At 39.9% G+C, this 18,486-nt stretch overlaps 3 protein-coding genes across 4 annotated transcripts; 2 read left to right on the top strand and 1 right to left on the bottom strand.

Moving 5' to 3' along the window:
* Positions 1–2,862: 2,862 nt before the first annotated feature.
* On the top strand, positions 2,863–10,203 carry LOC133708940 (protein ESSENTIAL FOR POTEXVIRUS ACCUMULATION 1-like). Of its 2 annotated transcripts, none has more exons than XM_062134531.1 (11): positions 2,863–3,226; positions 4,084–4,146; positions 4,271–4,344; positions 4,587–5,426; positions 5,521–5,614; positions 5,694–5,840; positions 5,951–6,742; positions 6,835–9,015; positions 9,106–9,178; positions 9,285–9,427; positions 9,566–10,203. In XM_062134531.1, the coding sequence occupies exons 1-11, from the start codon at positions 3,151–3,153 to the stop codon at positions 9,901–9,903; spliced, it is 4,821 nt and encodes a 1,606-aa protein (XP_061990515.1). In that variant the 5' UTR covers positions 2,863–3,150; the 3' UTR covers positions 9,904–10,203. The 2 variants fall into 2 exon arrangements, with proteins under 2 accessions (XP_061990515.1, XP_061990516.1); XM_062134532.1 differs by having other exon boundaries at positions 3,985–4,146.
* A 239-nt stretch (positions 10,204–10,442) lies between these two features.
* Positions 10,443–13,427, bottom strand: LOC133708941 (uncharacterized). The gene is made up of 10 exons (XM_062134533.1): positions 13,257–13,427; positions 13,075–13,146; positions 12,792–12,871; positions 12,137–12,236; positions 11,997–12,050; positions 11,618–11,695; positions 11,414–11,511; positions 11,268–11,325; positions 10,771–10,892; positions 10,443–10,691 (listed from the first exon to the last, which is right to left on the bottom strand). The coding sequence occupies exons 1-10, from the start codon at positions 13,425–13,427 to the stop codon at positions 10,538–10,540; spliced, it is 987 nt and encodes a 328-aa protein (XP_061990517.1). The 3' UTR covers positions 10,443–10,537.
* Positions 13,428–13,562: 135 nt separating this feature from the next.
* LOC133708942 (photosynthetic NDH subunit of lumenal location 5, chloroplastic) lies at positions 13,563–16,370 on the top strand. The gene is made up of 7 exons (XM_062134534.1): positions 13,563–13,714; positions 13,790–14,011; positions 14,089–14,239; positions 14,345–14,433; positions 15,242–15,296; positions 15,626–15,711; positions 15,907–16,370. The coding sequence occupies exons 1-7, from the start codon at positions 13,700–13,702 to the stop codon at positions 16,057–16,059; spliced, it is 771 nt and encodes a 256-aa protein (XP_061990518.1). The 5' UTR covers positions 13,563–13,699; the 3' UTR covers positions 16,060–16,370.
* The last annotated feature ends 2,116 nt before the right edge of the window (positions 16,371–18,486 follow it).

Below are 18,486 nucleotides of genomic sequence, written 5' to 3'. Positions count from 1 at the left end.
TATGTATTTACCACACAATGTCCAAATTGGTCATTCCACAAACAAAAAGCACAAGCTAGTTTTGAGTTTACCAAACACTTTGCCACTGCTTTTGCAATTGACAACACTTATAAAAAGTCAGTTTACCAAACACTCAGCTGCTTTGCTTTTCAGCCACTTATTCTTAGAAATAAGCAGAAGCCAGTTTTTCTTAAGGGTCCTTGACCCAAAGCCCCAAAATGAGCAAAAATTATCCCACTTACCCCAGCAACAGATTTTTGTTCTCACATACCCAATTTGACACCAAATGACCATTATACCCTCAACCCAATTAAAAAATTACAAACACGCCACTCAACATCAATCTCTCACATCCCGATCTCTCTCCCCCCTCCGGCGCTGCTTCTCTCTCCTCCGCGCCGTCTCTCTCTCTCCTCCGGCGCTGTCTCTCTCTCTCTCTCCTCCGCAGAAAATCCTCCACTCGATCGAGTGCGAGCTGTGATGCAGATCTCAGTTCCGCGGTTCGAATCGCATTTCTAGGCGCATTGAATTTGGAGAAGGGAGAGAGAGAGAGAAGATGGGATCGAGCGGCAGTAAAGCCACGTCGTCGTCGTTTCCCGGCAATAGTGGTCGAAGGCGACGATCCAGATCCATCGTCTATTGAAGGGAGAAAGAGTGACCTGCTCGTGATCGTCGCTGGTTCTTGAATATCAGGAGTACCACTCGATCCTTTTTTTCATTTTTTTGCCCGGCCTATGTTCGAACCTTTCGTAGAGTGCTTTAGCTTCCTTCTCCCAGTTTGGAATGTATTTTTTGAGGTATTGGGGAGCATCTGTACAATGATTTTGTTTCTGATTGAGTCTTCTTGCAATATAGTCGAGAACCTAGTGGAGGTTTTACTGTTTCCAATATTGTTTTTCCTATCGTCCATCTGGAGCATTGCTGCATTGGTAGGTCTTCTGATGTTTTTGATTTCTAATTTTCTCAATAACTATTAAACCGGTGATATAATTCTGTCTCAATTGTATTGGAGCCACTTGTTGTATATCCTATATTTGGGATGCTGTGGGCAATACTCTATGCTCCAATTCACATGTTTCTTACACTAGTCAATTTCATTGCCTTTCTTTTTACTTGTATATATGACACTCTTCGAGATACATGGAAGTTTATTAGCAGCATATTCCAGTTTGCTTCAGCCTCTCAGGCAACAGTGAGGACTGTTGAAGTTTCCATATGGCGTTCACTTTGGAATGACCTCTTTTCACAGGTTATTTTCTGTGCTCTTAGGAGTGTGTTAAGGGTCTATTGGGGGGCAATAGACGTTTTGAATTAATGTAATCTCTTCTTTTTTTTCTTTAATCAAAGTTATATTTGTGTAATTTTAGAAAAATTAGTTCTCATTTCGGTAATTGAAACATCTATTGGGGGGCAATAGACGTCTATTGGGAGGCAATAAACGTTTTAAAATTGATATAATTTCTTCGTTTTTTTCTTTAATCAAAGTTTTATCTGTCAAATTTTAGGAAGATTAGTTCCTATTTCGGCTACCGAAAGTTCTATTGGGGGGCAATAGACGTCTATTGGGGGGCAATACATGGCTGATAGTCGTCTATTGGGGGCAAAAAAAACATTTCCGGTGAGATTTTCAACAAATTCCGGTGACCGGAATCCGGCGAAAGTTGGCCGGAATCCGGCGGCCGGTGACCGGATTCCGGTGAAAGTTGGCCGGAATCCGGCGGCCGGCCACCGGATTCCGGCGACCGGTGACGGGCTCCGGCGAAGTCTCCTATGGTTTCTCTCTCTTCTATTTTCTCTCTCTCTCTCTCTAAGTAAATAAGGGGTGAGGGGTAAAATGGTATTAAAAAAAAATTAAAAACAAAAAAAAAATCTTAGTGGGGTATTAGGGAAGACTCCCTTAGAGTGTATTGGGTAAGAGGGAATTAAAAAAACTCAATGGGGTTAGTGGGAAAAAAATCCCTAGAAATAGGGTAAATGGACAAAAACCCTTTTCTTAAAAGCACAGCCATACCAAACACACCCTAAGTTCCTTGACAAAGGTGCAATTTGAATTAAATGTCAAAAATTTGGTCACGGGAAAGTGACATCTTGGTCATAGAAATTTTATTTACATTTTTTATGTTTACTAAACACACCAATATTTTCCTATTTTATGCTCATTCAAAGTAGAATAACAAGTCATAAGTTTTTAGTATAGAATTATAAAAGTCGAATTCTAATTTAATATAAAAAAGAACTAGTTAGTCCGTATTCCTTAAAAAATAATCTCTAAGCCTTTCTGACATGATCTAAATTGAGTTAAGTTGAATGAGCATGTGAACTAATCAACTAAATTAATTGTACAAATATGAATGTGTAAAAATTTTAAATATAGAAATTTACTGTGCCATCATTTACCATTTCAACCGTTAGTCATTTGTTATAACAGTGCTGATTTGCTCGATACAATTAGATACCAATATATTGTCTTTAGTTTAATTAATTTTTTTGTCCCGATAATGTATAAGTATGATTTATAAAATTGACACAATTCCAATATAAAAATTTTAGCTCAAAGATTCGTTTATCCATATTGGGCTGGTGTGGACTTTGGGACTAGACAAAACTCAAAAGTACAATACTGAATACTGGAATCAAGAAACGAACCCGAGTACCCGACCCATGGACGGTATTGGGTTTCGGTCCAGTTGACCGTCAATAAACGCAGAAATGCAAAACAAAGAAAAAGGAAGGAGCTTTTTTGTCATTTGAAAAAACCCGAAAAGAAATCTTTTGTATATTTTAACTTAAATAATTTATTAATTTTTGATTTTTTACTAACAAGCTACCTGAAAATCTCGTACTTGATTAGTTGATTTGGCTGTTCTGACCACCACCCAAACCCTCACCCTTTTCTTTTACCAGACCCTCTCTCTTTCTCCCCTTCTCTCTCTCTCTCTCTGCTCAGTGTTGTTGTACAAACTATTTTCCGAAACCCTAGATTCTCTGAAATTTCACAACCAATCCAAACCCTAACCCTCTCGCTCTCTCTCTCTCTCTCTCTCTCTCTCTCTCTCTCTATTGGCTCTGTAGCACCGGAGCTTCAATCCAATCCGCAGCTTTCTTCTCCTTTTCTCGATCTCCGGCTTCGTCACTCTTCGACCTTTTTCTATGGCGGAACGCAAGCTCGATCTCCCCGACGATCTCCTCTCCTCCAAACCCTCCGATCAGTCCTGGACCTCCAAAGGTGCTTCCGCGCTTTCGTTTTTGCATTTTTTTTCTTCTCAGTAATTCGATTTGTTGTATTGAATGGATTTGATCCATGTAGAGCTAATTTTAGGTAGAAGATTACTGATCTGAAGCGTTTAAGTATACTGTGGAGTAGTTCATTTTCGTTTTCTTTCAGCATCAAGTTATTTGATTATGGCTTCGTGCATCTCGACCTATTCGAATTCCATGTTTTTTAATTTCGCGCATTGGATGTTTCTCAGATCAGTGTTGCATTTGTATTTCTAGTGTCATATTTCGATATTTAATACCGGTGCTTATGATAGTTTGAATTGAACTTCTATCACTGTGCCATGTTACTGTTGATTATTTGTTGTGTTAGTTGAAAATCGAATAAAAGGAATTTGCTTATTTGCATATCCGCAGTCCATAGGTAGGCTTGTATATGTATTTTCTTTCGTTTTGGATTATCACGACAAGGTTGGTTTACAGTTCACCATTGGTTGACTTAATGAATAGAAGAGAGGGCTTGTACTGTTTTGCTAGCAATAGTAAAGCTGTGGATCTCATAGGCTTTAGACTTATTCTGGTGTGAAACTTTCTTTAGGAAACTAGTTATTGAAGCAGCTTGCGTCTTCATTGTTATTGAGCTATTAAGATTTTGATTGTTCTATTGGAATTTATCAACTGCTGTTTTCAGTTTTGTTCTTGTTTGTAAATGCTAGTTGAGTTGCAGTGCTTTTATTAAATTTATCTGTAATTTACAAATGTTAACAGTTTCCTTTGAGTAGTGGACAACGTCTTAGAAAATTTTATGTCTGGCACTGGTTGGTAATTCCATACGCTGGTATTTTGACTTTTGTTATGCTACGGCAGTTGAAGTTTCTGGAGGAAATGATGAGGAAAAGGTGCTTATGGGGTCATCTGATGAGTTGAAAGGTAAGCTTTGTTTTGTTTTATTTTTTGTATTTTTTTTTTTTTTTTGGAACTGGAGGATCAATTTAGTATCCATTTTTTTCTTTCCCTTTTGTCTTATCTGATTTTATACTGCTAATATTTGTAGATCCAGCCGCCTTGGATAGCAGCATACCTTTGTCACCCCAGTGGCTTTATGCCAAGCCGATTGAGTCTAAGTTGGTATGTGCTGAAAAGAATGGATTTTGTTAGTATTAATAACCAAATTCTATTATAGGCATTATTCGTTATGTTTCTGACTCAGAATTCACTGTAGTAAATTAAATCCTCTTGATGTGGCAAGAAACTTATTGCTTGTGGAGTTGTTCAACTGCTTCTATAATCTACAATCTACTATTTGACTCTGTATTTTCTTGCAAGTTAGTGCCAAGCTGTCTGGTCACAAAAATTTTAATATATGGCAGGAAATGCGTGGTCCAACTTCACTCGGAAACTCCTCTGACAGCAACCAGAAGGACGGTTGGCGGTTGGAAGGATCTGAGGACAAGAAAGATTGGAGGCGACCTGCTACTGAAAGTGAAAGTAGCCGTCGTTGGCGTGAAGAGGAAAGAGAAACTAGCTTGCTTGGTGGTAGAAGAGATCGTAGGAAAACAGAACGCCGTGCTGACAATATTCCATTGAGGGACACAACTGACAGTAGAGCATTGCCTACAACTGACAGGTGGCATGATGGCCGCAATGAAGTACGGCGTGATAGCAAATGGTCGTCTAGGTGGGGTCCTGAAGACAAAGAAAAGGAGCCCCGAACTGAGAAGAGAACAGATGTGGAGAAGGATGATGCTCACAGTAACAGTGAGAGTCAATCTCTTGGAGCTAACAACCGTTCAGCTGCTGAGCGTGAGTCAGATTCTCGGGATAAATGGAGGCCACGACATAGAATGGAGGTTCAAACTGGGGGGTCAGCTACTTACCGTGCTGCACCTGGATTTGGACTAGAAAGAGGACGGGTGGAGGGTTCGAATTTGGGATTTACCCTGGGGCGAGGAAGGTCAAGTGGTATTGGGAGATCCGCAGGCACTATTGGCTCTGCTCTTTCAGGAAAGAGTGAAGGTGTCCCTGGGAAACCAAGGCACTCAGCTGATGGTTTTTGCTACCCGAGGGGAAAGCTTCTTGATATTTATCGGCAGCGAAAGCCTGAACTATCTTTTGATACCGTGCCAGATGAGATGGAGGAGGCCCCCTCACTAACTCAAGTTGATTTTGTTGAACCATTGGCTTTTCATGCCCCTGATGCTGACGAGGAGGTAAGAAATGGGATTTTTTGCATCATCTTAGGAATTCCTCTTTGATTGACTGATTTCTTTAATTGTTCTAACTGATTCATAACGATGCTAACAGGCCATCCTTAGTGATATATGGAAGGGAAAAATTACAAGTAGTGGGGTAGTATACAATTCATTCAGAAAGGGGAGATCAACTGAAAATATTACAGGTATATTTCAGCTCAATGGTTTCCAGCTTCTGCCCACTGTTCACAATTTTAATCTAGTTTCTAATCACTCATTCTCTAGGTGTGGGAGACTTAGAAGCTGCTGATGGAGTTCTGGGCAATTTGCCCTCGACTGTCACTCAAGAGACTAGCACCTTTCAGGAGGCTGCAAATGCTGATGACTATGGGACTTTGTGGAATTATGGTTTGCAGAGGAATGTGATGAATGGTGAGTTGCAGTTTGTATTAGTACTTGCATGTTATGCAATATATTAAATTGAATGCGAGGATCTTTGACTGAATTTAACATCTGATTGATCCTAATTTTTTTTGTTGCAGGAAAAGATGTTGGTCATAAAGAAAGTGATAACAGAGCTACTGAAGGAAAGGACCTTGATGGAATTTCCCTATCAATTCAAAAAAGTAATGGTATCTATGGTGATGTTGAGACTGATGGTTCTTATGATAGTGCAAATCAGCTTCATGGTGGTGGCAGTAGGAAAATTGGAGATTCTGCCTTTTCAAATCATCCTGTACCTGATGACATTGAGTTTGCCAATTATTCCGAAATAAGATCCAACCTTCCCGACGTTTCAAATACTCTCTATGGTTTGGCCTCTTCTGAGCAGAATGAGAATAGCAACCCTAGAGTGAAAGAGTTAGAAATGGGTGTTCATCCTGAGGGTTTGTATTACTACTACCTTGATCCTCAAGGGGTGACCCAGGGGCCATATCAGGGGTTAGACATCATTTCATGGTTTGAACAAGGTTTCTTTGGGATAGACTTGCTTGTTCGCTTGGAGGATGCTCCTGAAGGAACACCTTTCAAAGAGTTGGGGGAGTTCATGCCATATCTTAAATCTTGGGTTGAGAATGGCAGTATCATAAATCCAAGTTCTAAGCTAGAAGAATCTGGTGGCTTAGGAGGGAATCTGGAGTCCAGTTTACCCTTTTCTGCAGCAGTTTCAGACAGTAACTATGCATTTCTGGGAAATGACCATCAGCGGCCCATGTCGGAACTAAACAGCCTTTCAGCTCAGCATATTCAGCCAAGAATTTCCGAGCCTGAAGCTCCACTACAACTACATTCAAGGGGTCAAAGCTTTAATGATTTTGTTGAACAAGATGAAGGTTTGTCATTACTATAGTTCATTTTGGTTCATGGACTCCATCTGTTTTTTTTTTTTTCATTATCTCATTCTGGTTCATCTGTATTTTTTCAGATATTGTGTTTCCTGGAATACATGGAACCGCTGCCTATTCTACTGCACGATCTTCTGGGAACATTCACGATTCTATGGCAAACTCTATTAATCACCTTCCTCCCCCAACTGAATTGACAGAATCTGGTGTGCCTATTCAGAATGATAATAAGTTGCATCCCTTTGGCTTGCTATGGTCTGAGTTAGAAAGTGGCCAATCAAAGCATTCAAAGTCGGCCAATATGCCATCTAGTAAGGGGAGGGCTGTTCCATTTGGTGCAAATCCTGATCCAGCAATTGCTGAGACGTGGTCTGATCTTCATAGAAAAAGTTCAGTCTCTGATCCGAACTTGTATCAGGAAATGTTGACTCCTCGCCAATTGTCGCACATGGAACAGGAATCCAGTCATTATGATTTAGCAGAGCAGCTTATGTCGCAGCAAATTCGACAGCAGCAGCAACTCCAACAGCGAAATATGTTGTCTGGTTTTGCACACTTGAATGACAATGTATTAGATCCTTTGCAAAATCAGAATCTTATTCACCATCAACAGTTAGCCAACCATTCTGCAGCAGATCTGGATCACCTTTTGGCACTTCAGAGGCAGGCTCAGCTCGAGCAACATCAACTGCAACAACAGCAGCAGTTTCATCAACAGCAGAAGCTTTTACAGGAGCAACAGCAATCTCAAGTACAACAGGTGCTTTTTGAACAATTGTTGCGTGGTCAAATGCATGATCCTACACTTAGGCAGCCACATGTTGATCCTGTAAGAGCAAACAATGTTATTGATCAGGTTCTATTAGAGCAGCAGCTTCTACGTGAACTTCAGCAACGGTCTCACCATCTTCCAAGGCATGTTGATCCAACTATGGAGCAGTTAATTCAAGCAAAGTTTGGTCATACACCTCAAGGACATCAAACAGATTTATTTGAGCTACTGTCTCGTGCACAGCATGAACAGATTCAGTCGCTGGAACATCAGATGCATGCCAGGCAGTTACCCATGGGAATAAGGCAGCGAATGGAAGAAGAGAGGCATATCGGTTCTGTCTGGCCAGCTGAGGAATCAAATCAGATTTTCAGGACCCATGCTGGTAATCATGGTCACCGAGGGCACTCTTCTGGCTTTAATCCTTTAGATTTTTATCAGAGGCAGCAGAGGCCATCTCATGAGGAGCAGCTGAATCACCTTGACCGGAATCTTTCATTACAGGATCGACTTCAGCAAGGTTTTTATGAGCCTGGCTCGCTGCCGTTTGAGCGGTCAATGTCATTACCTGCTGGTGCACCAGGGATGAACTTGGATGTAGTAAATGCTATGGCTCGTGCCCAGGGTTTAGATATGCAGGATTCCATTGGACGTATGCAGTCGGCTGGCCAGTCGGGTCAATTTTCGTCTGGAATCCCTTCCCACAATGGTCATCATCCTCATGTTCCTAACCAATTTCATGTTTCACATTTGGATGCAATTGAGGGACACTGGCCTGAGAAGAATGATCAGCTTGAGAATGACTGGATGGACGCTCGGTTTCAGCAGCTGCATATTAATGCTGAGAGGCAGAAAAGGGAATCAGAGATCAAGAATACTTCTCAGGATCAAAATTTATGGATGTCAGATGGAATTAATGATGAGAACTCAAAGAGACTACTAATGGATTTACTCCATCAAAAATCTGGCCATCAACCTAGCGAGTCGTTGAAGGCGATGAGCAATGGGATGTTCTCTGATAAAAGACTGCCATCTGGCCACTACTCTGGATCAAGCTCCACAAACCACCTGTTCAATCTCCATGCAGACCAAGAAGCAGGTCTAAATAACTCATTTCGTGTAGGGTCATTTGGTTCTAATCCAGGTGAACTTCTACAGGAAGAGCAGGCCAGCAGTGTGGAAAGCAATGAAAAGTTGATGTATAAATCTAATTCTGGAGCATTGGCTGATAGAGAGTCATTTCTGGCAGGAATGAATGCAACGAGCCAGTCGCTTTACACAAATTCTAACATGATAAGTAAGTCTTCTATAGGTAAAGAACTTTCTGAGTTGGAGGGCAGGAAGCGGGGGTCCAAAAGTGAGGGGATAATTATGGGTCGATCTTTTGAGACTCAAGAACGAATGGTTGAACAAGCAGGGTTATCTGCAACAAATTTTGAGGAGAGGTCAAAAAACGCCCATAGCATGAATTCTTCCTCCGGTGTTTCAGGTATTGCCCTTTGTTGTTTTCTTTTGGTGCCTTGCATTATGTTTGAGATTGTTTGTGTGAGAGTTGTAATTAATCTAAAATTGCTCTCAGGTGGGAATGCTGGTTTTTATGGTGACAAGACTGGCCGAAGTAATTCATTTGTCGAACAAACTGCCAAGGATTGGTATATTCATATATAACCTTTATCCCTTGTCTCAATAACCCAAATTGCTTATATTGTCCTCCGAGCATGTGTAGAAGTAATATTCTTACCCCCCTAAATCCCACAGGGCTCCCATCCCATCCAAAGGGCAAGAAAATATTCTGCTGAGACGACCTTCTGTCCCAAGTGCTTCAGCATCGCAAGAAGGATTATCAGAACTGATATCAGATCCAGTTCTTAGAGGAAAAAATTCAAGTGCTGCTTCAGATGGTATTTTGTTTCTAACTCATACTAGTTTCTTATCTTGTATGGTTACATTTTGTTGGAGGGGGAGTGGTGACTGACGTTTCAATCAAATTATCAAATTATACTTGTGGATGAGTAAACATGTGTCTTCTGAAACCTCAGGGGCAAGGCGAGACGCAGTGGTTAATCCAGTAAACCAAGGTTCTGATGTCATGGCATCTTCGAAAAAAGAAATGCATTTCCGCCGTACATCATCCGCCAGTGATGGTGATGTATCAGAGGCATCATTTATCGATATGCTTAAGAGTAATACCAAGAAGATTGCTCCCATGGATGCCCACGCCACAGCTGGATTTCCAGAATCATCAGAAGCAATGCAAGGTGGCCGGAGTGGCAAAAAGAAAGGAAAGAAAGGGAGGCAAATTGATCCTGCCCTCCTTGGTTTTAAAGTCACCAGCAATCGTATAATGATGGGTGAAATTCAACGAATCGATGAGTAGGCCATTTCTATAGTTTCTGTATAAATCATATAATTTCTCTAGTGTTGTATAGATTTAGAACAGTTGATTTAAAGCATCTGCGGGTGGAAATTCTTTTATTGCTCAACGGTTGACATACTGAAGGGTGGTAAAGATGGCATCACTTGTGAATCTGAGTCGGTAGCAACAGGATGGTAGAAAAGTTTTGTAGGATCGATAGGGTTTGGTTTACAAGGGAAGTGATCTGGTGATATATCTGTATATTGTTCAAAATAAAGAGTTATGTAGATTTATTTGAAATTGCAAATTGATTTTACAGAACATCCAACTGTTTGAATTATGGAAACATGGGTAAAATTTTCCTGTGCTTCATTGTCGGAACTACAACAAGCCGTGAAGTCCTCTGTGATTTTATCATCTTTCTAGTGAAAGGAGCACATTTAAACGACCCTATTCCAGAATATGGAGACTGGTCTCTGAGTTGTAAAGGGTTTTCAACATTGAACAGAATAAACATATGAAGGGCAACCATAACTCATTCCCAAAAAAAAGGGCAACCATAACTTAAAATCTCTGTTTTTTTTTTTTTTTTTGTATCACCATAACTTACAATTTCAATTTACGAAAATATACACTGTCGGGTATCTACCCTTGCTTATGGAAGCCACTGATTCTGGAAGAGTTGCAAGATTGTTCTACCCATGATCCACTCCAACTCTGAAGATGATAGAGGTATTTTACTGGCAATCAAAGAAACGGCTTCTTTTGCTCCTTTATAACCACACTCAGCAACAACAAATGGAAAATCACTGCAACAAACACATAATTAGCATCTTCTCCATGCAAGTCAAAGAGAAGCATTTTTGGTTGGATTGAGAAAAGAGCTACCTGCCCCACATGACACGGTTAGCACCAAAACTTGACACAACTTGGGACAGTGTGTGAGATACATCTTCATATGGAAATGGCGTTCTTGACACCCTGAAAAGTGCACTTACTTTTACATAGACCTGCCAGTTCAGATTACACGTTAAAATCAGACAAGAAAAGTGAACTATATATTGGGGAACAAACGTAAAGATCACTGGATCAGCAATGGAAAGAGATATCAGAGAGAATGCAAGGATTCATGATTCAAATGCTGTTGGAAGCCCTTTGTCAGCTAGAAAAAAACATTCAAGTTGCTTGATTTCTTGTAAGATGACCAGATTGAACCACCTATCTCATTTTAATAGTCCGCAGATGAGGACATGAAAATATAAGGCCAACGGATATATAACAGCCCTGTCTTTCTCCAGGTGGCATTAATGAGGGAGAGAGAAGTAAGCAACCAACCAAGTATGAAGCAGTTTTTGGAAGATATTCAGGAATCGGGAGACTTTTACCTGTGGAAATCTGGATAGCTTTAAAAGTGCAGAGAAAGCCTCATTTTCCTCATCATTTCTGCAGGATAAGATCATTGAAGAGTGCAAATGGTCTAACAATATATCAAAAAGCTCCTTCTAGAAATGTAAATCACAAAAAAGCTCACATTGGTGGTTTGCAGAAAGCCAAATGATCAAGTAATACAAGTGTTGAAGGAAACTCTGTGCATAGTTCCTCAATTTCTGAAATATGCAGACCGAGGCCCTGAATTTCCATAGTTTGAATGAATAAGGCTTTCATAGAAATCACCTTAAATATATAGGTTCTAGCTGGACATTAGTTTGGGAAAGATATATATAGAAAACAATACCTTCATACACATAAAGCCAACTGGTACTCCAAGTTCTCCCGCCTTAGAGAACATTGCCTTTCCAACTTCATTGGTCATCTGCAGAAACCATCAATTGAGACATTTATAACATTGATAGAGGTGAATAGAAGTTCTGGCTTTCTCATTTACTCCCTTGCACTTACTCTAGGAGGAACTCCATCAGCATTTCATGGTGTTTATCTAGGATGTGTACAATATTATGTTTTAACAGTTTCCGGAGGAAACCACCTATTTAACTCTCCCTTACAATCCCACAATTCAATGCATGGGGGAAAAATGAGGCAGAGAAAGTTTCCCACCTGGTATTCTTAATATCTTTTAAAACATGGAGAAACAAATACATGAAAATACAAATCACCTTTTGACCAGAGGGCCATAAATATGGATTGAAGCGAACAGCACGATAGTTATCCTAGCATGAAAGAAAAGTTTGTCAAGTAGGTCCTTGAAAGCACCAAAGATAAACCTGATTAACATCATGTTAAAGTTTTCAAAAACCTTTAAAATAAGATGTTCAAGCTGCTTAACCCCACTCCCATCTTCAGCTGGATTTGCAAGGCAACAACCAACAAATTTAGATGGATACTTCTTCAACACACTGTCCAAAGATACGGAAGTGTAAGACGACACATTATCTGGTTAGGCTTCAAGTGTGGAAGAAATACTTCCTATCACATACATCAAACTACCCTGTTCAAATACATTCTTTCACTTGCTTACATAATCATACGGCCACCACTTAGATGGAGCATGGGTAAACATTGTAAGGCATCATCACCTACTGAACTTATCAGTATTTACCTTTTCTGACTAGTTTGAAACTCAAAGTCTAAACCAGAGGTCACTATGTGGTACAAAAACTGTAAGGCATCACTATTGAAACCTTCCTATTTCAGCACATTTGATTTTTGCATTTTCGGTCTGATGCAGTGAATTAGTAACCCAGCAGTGTGGGACTCTGGGTTCAACAGTCAATATAAAAACATAAAATTGAACTACTATTGATTATTTTGCCCGTTCCACCTACATTTTCATGTAGCTTTCTAGCTCAACATGAATGCTAATACTGTATTTTGCGTAAACTATACTAACAATAAAATGGAGAAAAGTAACTTTGACATTGGTACCGAGACATGATCCTGTTTATACACACCTTGTCACCAAAGAATGATCGAATTTGTGATTAATAGGCTGCACAATAAGTGCACCGTCAACACGTGCTTCTTCCATACACTGTGAAAAAGGAAACCTGACCTTGTTATATAGCAACTTACAAGAACTGAGTTAATCTATACAATCAAAGTACGAGATCACAATAATAAAAATGATGGCAATCACCAAGTTCTGTGCATTGGAAAAACCACAGAATTTCAAGTTCAAGTACATTGATTCAAGCAAGAAACGCAACCAACAGAGAGCTTCATGAAAGTTCATACCTTGAGCAATAAATCGACATCTCCAGGCAAAGTGGGTTCTTGCCCAGGAAAGTAAGGATATTTATCAGCAGCCTGAAAACCCAAAATTCCAATCCCATTTAAGCTTAACCCGAAAAAAAAAAAAAAAAAAAAAAAAAAGTGTCTATACTAGCAAAAGTCTGGAAAACTCAGTAGGGTTTTACCTCTTGAGGTGAAGCCCACACATGGAGATGTGAATCTATGACTTTAGTTCTGCTCTGGGTTCCACCTGTAGCCATTGCTGCAGCAGAGACCCTGAACTGGTTTTTTCTTGAACTCAAGGCAAAGTGTTTAAACTTAGCTGAAGCTGGAACCAGAACAGGTGCCATTGCCATTTGGATTACTCGCGTCACAGAGTATAAGATTGCATTATAACAAAAACACACCCCGACCCGGCCCACTTCAGGAGGACTCAGTTGGCATTTTCTCACAAGCCGAACAATACATCCGTAATTTCACTCTCACCTTCTGGCCGCTCTCGAATTCATCGCTTCGTGCAACCAAGGACTAAATATATATATATTTATCCATAAAACTTTTGGGGCTTTATTATCAGCAGAGTTGCAGAAAGGACCCCTAGACGCATCTTCTTCTTCTTCATTCTTCAATGGCAGCTTCTTTGGTAACAACTCTCTTCTCTCTCTCTCTCTCTCTCTCCATTTGTTACTGTGATAAACTAAAGTTTTTTTGTTGGCAGTCAAATGTTGCATCGCTTCCGGGCTCTGTGAGCGTGTCTCAGATTAGAGCTTTGGCCCCTCCTCCGTGTAACTCATCCGCGGTTCCGTATTCTTCTTCCGCCAAAACGGCGCCGTTGTCGTCGTCGTCCAGCTTCTTCTCCAGGTCGCTGCGTTTGTCCCCCCTCACATTGAGCCCTAGCTCGAAGAGAAGGACTGTTAGCTCGGTCCGTGCCAGCGCTGAGGTAAAAAAAAACTAAAACTGATTGTTTCTTCGCTGCGGTCTTGGGATTTAGTTTGAGAATTGAATTTGGAATTGTAGGAAGCAGCATTGCAGGCGAAAGTGACCAACAAGGTGTATTTTGATATTAGCATTGGTAATCCGGTAGGGAAGCTGGCCGGAAGGATTGTGATTGGGTTGTTTGGTGATGATGTGCCCCAAACTGTGGAGAATTTCCGTTCCCTTTGCACAGGTGGTTTCTTTGTTGCTTGTGTAGTCTGATTTTTTAGTGATTTGACTGGCCTTTTGGGTGTATTTTCATTTCGGGTGAACTGCTTTGTGTGTGTGTTTTTGTTAGGTGAGAAAGGCTTTGGGTACAAGGGTTCTGCGTTCCATCGTGTGATCAAGGATTTCATGATTCAAGGAGGGGACTTCGATAAGGGCAATGTGGGTGCTTTTCCCTTCTTTCAAGATTCATGGTTTTTTTTGTTTTATCATTGTTTAGCGGTAAATAGATTTCTGTTCAGGACTTAGTTTCAGATTTTGGAAGAGTGGAGATGATTTTCTGTATGCTAAATAGTTTGGTTGCAAGTTTAAAATAGTAGTCAACAGAAAGCCAATTGGGATTTCTTTGTTAGTTTAGATGCTATTGAATAGGTTTCTTCTCCAGCACACTACTTATGACTCGACAATACTTGCCAATTTTATGGTGCCAGTGTCATTATGTCCTATGTTACATATCCTTTTTGTTAATTGGTGATTGTGATCGCTCTGTTTGCCAAGCCAGCATTGCCTTTTGAACTTGAGATTCTAAGGTTTTTTTTTTTTCAGTATAAGGTATAGCATATGTCTACTCTTGTTCAGAGTTCTGTGAAGTTTTCTGAATGTCTACTAATGAGAGTTGCATGCATCTTTGTCTGCTAGTAAAAAAGGTTGTTCATTCCTTAGTATTTTAAATTTTGAAGGAACTGACCATCTAGAATGCTTTGCTAAACTAGGAAATTAGTCCGTCAAGGGAGTTTAGAAGTACCCCTTATGGTCTGTATTTCTAACTTATTTTGTCACTTACTTTCCCAGGAATTTTTGTTTCATATTATGCACTCCCTTTATCAATGTGAAATTTACAAATATAATTTTTTTTTTTTATTAATAATATTGTTTGTCTGTGTTTGAGATTCTTTGTTTGGTTAGAGATAAAAATGAAATTAGAATAAGGTTGGTGTGCTTATATTTGGAAGCCGGACATGTATTGCAGGGTACTGGAGGCAAAAGCATTTATGGGCGTACATTTAAAGATGAGAACTTTAAGTGTAAGTGTTCCTCTGTCCTTGATTCTTATGCCTTGTGTAGGACTGACTTGCTGGATAAATCCCTTCCTAAGATATTTAATGTTCAGAAAGAAAAGATAATAGTAACTTGACCAGGATTTAGTAACCTTTCATGTAGTCCTGGAAGTTAGCATTCAGCAGGAATTTTACTCCAGCAGTCCCATGAACTGTATTTTTATTGACACCATGGTTTCTTTCTCCTATAATATGAGGATGTTGAATATGGTTGCGTCTTTTTCGGATATTGATTATGAGATGGTACATGACTGTATCACTGCACTCATAATCATGCAATGTATTTTATTTTGCAGTGCTTCATACTGGACCAGGAGTTCTTAGCATGGCGAATGCAGGCCCCAATACCAATGGAAGTCAGTTCTTCATATGCACAGTACAGGTAAGACCTCAACATAAAAATCTGAATAGAAAATTTTATATTGCATTATTAGTGCAGTCCAAAGAAAGAAAACACACAGAGGAACTGTGATATTTCTAATGTGGAAGCTACACATCAATTCTAAGTTTCTTTTCAGAATGTGGTTATAGCTTATTTATGACGGATATATGTTAACCTATAATTGCTTGGTTTCAGACGCCATGGCTAAATGGGAGGCACGTTGTGTTTGGGCAAGTTTTGGAAGGCATAGAAATTGTTAGGCTGATCGAGTCGCAGGAGACAGATAGAGGTGACCGTCCTACAAAGAAGGTAGTCATTGCTGAATGCGGAGAGCTTCCAGTAGCCTGATGAAGATCAGTTTTAGATTGTTTTTCCCTTCTGCATCTTTTTGGGCTTATGTACTATCTAGTATCTACCCAGTCAGAGGCTTTTGTTTCAGATTTCGTCCTGCGTGGAACGTCAACTTTTTCTTTGTATCTATATTCCTGATGGTAGAGTTTTGAGAACTGGGAGTTGTAGCCGATTAGGAAAACTTGTTTACCGAATGAATGCTGAAGGATGTTTTAGAACAGCGGATTTGAGAGTCAAATGAACTGATGATGGACTAAAACTTGGTGTATGAATAACTTCGCTGTTAAATGTGAATCCATCTTTTGCTACATAGTGTCTTTGTTCTTGTCGTCCTTATATCTTATGGTTTCTGTTTCTTGTGGAAGCTCAGAGCAGCAGCATCCAAATTCCAAACAAGAATGACAAATATTGGGTTGGGCATTGAGCTGTTAGTGTTGGTTCAGGAATATATGGACTTTAGTCACAAGGCCCAAATCAGTTCAAAGGAGGGAACTGACGAGGCCCAGTGAAACAATAAGTACGCTAATCTGCGGTGTCCGTACGCATAGCTGTGAGTTGTAAATACGATACGATACGATTCGTACAGTAGGGTTGGTATGTCGGTAACGGAAAACTAATTAGTGAGTTAAGCCGTTCCGGAAGTATCTCATTATTTTATGAATGCAATCATAATGATTAGAAATTAGATATCAATTGGTCCATCACTATGGGTTAAGGACCCTTATCCAAAACCCATCGGATAAAACTCCCTAGTTGAGGTTTGGTGCTGAATTAGTTGAGAGATAATGGAAGAGCTTGTGTTCATCAACCTAGGTACCTAACAATAAGTCAATAATGATGCCTTGATCATCTTTAATAATCTTTCAAACCCCCATCATTCCTATAGAGATTCTTATTTTTTCTTTCTTGCTATATCCAAGGTGGTCCTAAACTATTTCTATCCCATTGGTTAAACTAGTACCCAAATTTTGATTAGCATATGTGCTCACTTTTCCTTCAAATATTATTGGATTTCTATAAACCACCGTTGGTGATTTGTTCAAAATATTCTTAGAATGATTGAAACGTTCAAGCAAGTATACAAAATTGATGTGCTTTCATTTGGATACTTTATAGTTATCGGTATCAACTTATCCGATAAATTAATTAAAATTCAAATACCATTTTAAACTTAGCCAATCATGATATCTACCGGCACACTACTCTTTTATTCGTGCTTCCATGATATGTCTGGAGTGATAAGTCTCCTTAAAAGTTATGATTCATTGGCAAAAGTTTTGTTACTATACATCGTATTTAGTGTCAGGTGATTGATATTTACTATTACATTATATAAGTTAGAAATTTTTAGCTAGGTCAAATCCAAGAATATCTTTTCCATTAGAAAAACAATATCTCATTAGGCTTGTGACAGAAAGAAGCAAATCCGGACAAAAGAAGAGTAACCATCACAGAAACTGAGAAAAGCCAGAGCAACGACGGGTCGACGGTAGTGCCAAAACCTCTTTTTACAGATGTCTAGGGTTTGTGAATAGTAAATCCTAGGGTGAGTCAATAACAAGTGGAAACCCTTTCTCTGCCCAAAAAAACAAAGGCTTAACATTCTCCTCCATCCCAAAAGTAAAAAAAAACATACCCTGCCTTTTTTCTGCTTGGTGCTCCGTGAGAGTGTGTCCACACACACCCCCACTCGCCGCACGCGCCTCGAGGTGGATTCGATGCGATCCCCGACCACGTGACCCTCGCCGGTGGACCATTCCCAACTTGCCTCCCGACTTAGTGGGGCCCACGCGCAGCCTGCCCCGTTTTAAGCGGTCCCTGGCTCGACCGGGGCCCACGCCGTACCGGCAGCTCGGTTTTGCATGGGGGGGGATGAGGCAACGCCACGTCGTATGACCCAACCAGGTCGGAGGAGAAAGAGGAAAGCGACGGATCATGTGCGCGTGGGGATGCGTGAAGGACCTCTCCCCGTTATAGATTCTGTCGGTGGACTTTTTTTTTATTTTAGTCGTCGTCAACAAAATGATTAGGGTACCATCTCCATCATCATCCATTAATTAGTCACCTATTAGTTGCATAATGATGATGATCGGTTTCGTCATAATTCGCTTTGTCAAGTTACGTGTTAGATTAGAGATGCAACTCAAGAACAATGTATGAACAAATGAGTCAAATCGATGGGGACTAATCGAAGATGATTTTCGATACAACGATTGGAATATCGGATTTGTCTTATCGCTGCTTAATGATAGTTTATTATATTATGTGTAAATTTTTAAATGTTACGATATTCTCTGTATGATCGCTTAATAATAATTTATTATATTATGTGTAAATTTTTAAATGTTACGATATTATCTGTATTACGCGTTACTTAATTGGGACTAACATAGATAATAAAATGTATGAAGTTTTGAAAATAAC

This window comes from Rosa rugosa, chromosome 5, assembly GCF_958449725.1.
Source record: "Rosa rugosa chromosome 5, drRosRugo1.1, whole genome shotgun sequence".
Classification (NCBI taxonomy): domain Eukaryota; kingdom Viridiplantae; phylum Streptophyta; class Magnoliopsida; order Rosales; family Rosaceae; genus Rosa; species Rosa rugosa.
Note: the sequence above shows the minus strand (reverse complement) of the source record. Positions and strands in the feature narration are given on the sequence as shown.

Excerpts from the sequence above, each read along its gene's own strand:
- LOC133708940 (XM_062134531.1), top strand. The coding sequence starts at position 3,151 with ATGGCGGAACGCAAGCTCGATCTCCCCGACGATCTCCTCTCCTCCAAA. Across the intron at positions 4,147-4,270 it reads GTCATCTGATGAGTTGAAAG|ATCCAGCCGCCTTGGATAGC; the intron begins GTAAGCTTTGTT and ends TAATATTTGTAG. Across the intron at positions 9,428-9,565 it reads TTCAAGTGCTGCTTCAGATG|GGGCAAGGCGAGACGCAGTG; the intron begins GTATTTTGTTTC and ends CTGAAACCTCAG.
- LOC133708941 (XM_062134533.1), bottom strand. The coding sequence starts at position 13,427 with ATGGCAATGGCACCTGTTCTGGTTCCAGCTTCAGCTAAGTTTAAACAC. Across the intron at positions 10,893-11,267 it reads AGCTATCCAGATTTCCACAG|GTCTATGTAAAAGTAAGTGC; the intron begins GTAAAAGTCTCC and ends CTGAACTGGCAG. Across the intron at positions 10,692-10,770 it reads AACCGTGTCATGTGGGGCAG|TGATTTTCCATTTGTTGTTG; the intron begins GTAGCTCTTTTC and ends TGTTTGTTGCAG.
- LOC133708942 (XM_062134534.1), top strand. Across the intron at positions 14,434-15,241 it reads GGGACTTCGATAAGGGCAAT|GGTACTGGAGGCAAAAGCAT; the intron begins GTGGGTGCTTTT and ends CATGTATTGCAG. Across the intron at positions 15,297-15,625 it reads TAAAGATGAGAACTTTAAGT|TGCTTCATACTGGACCAGGA; the intron begins GTAAGTGTTCCT and ends TTTATTTTGCAG.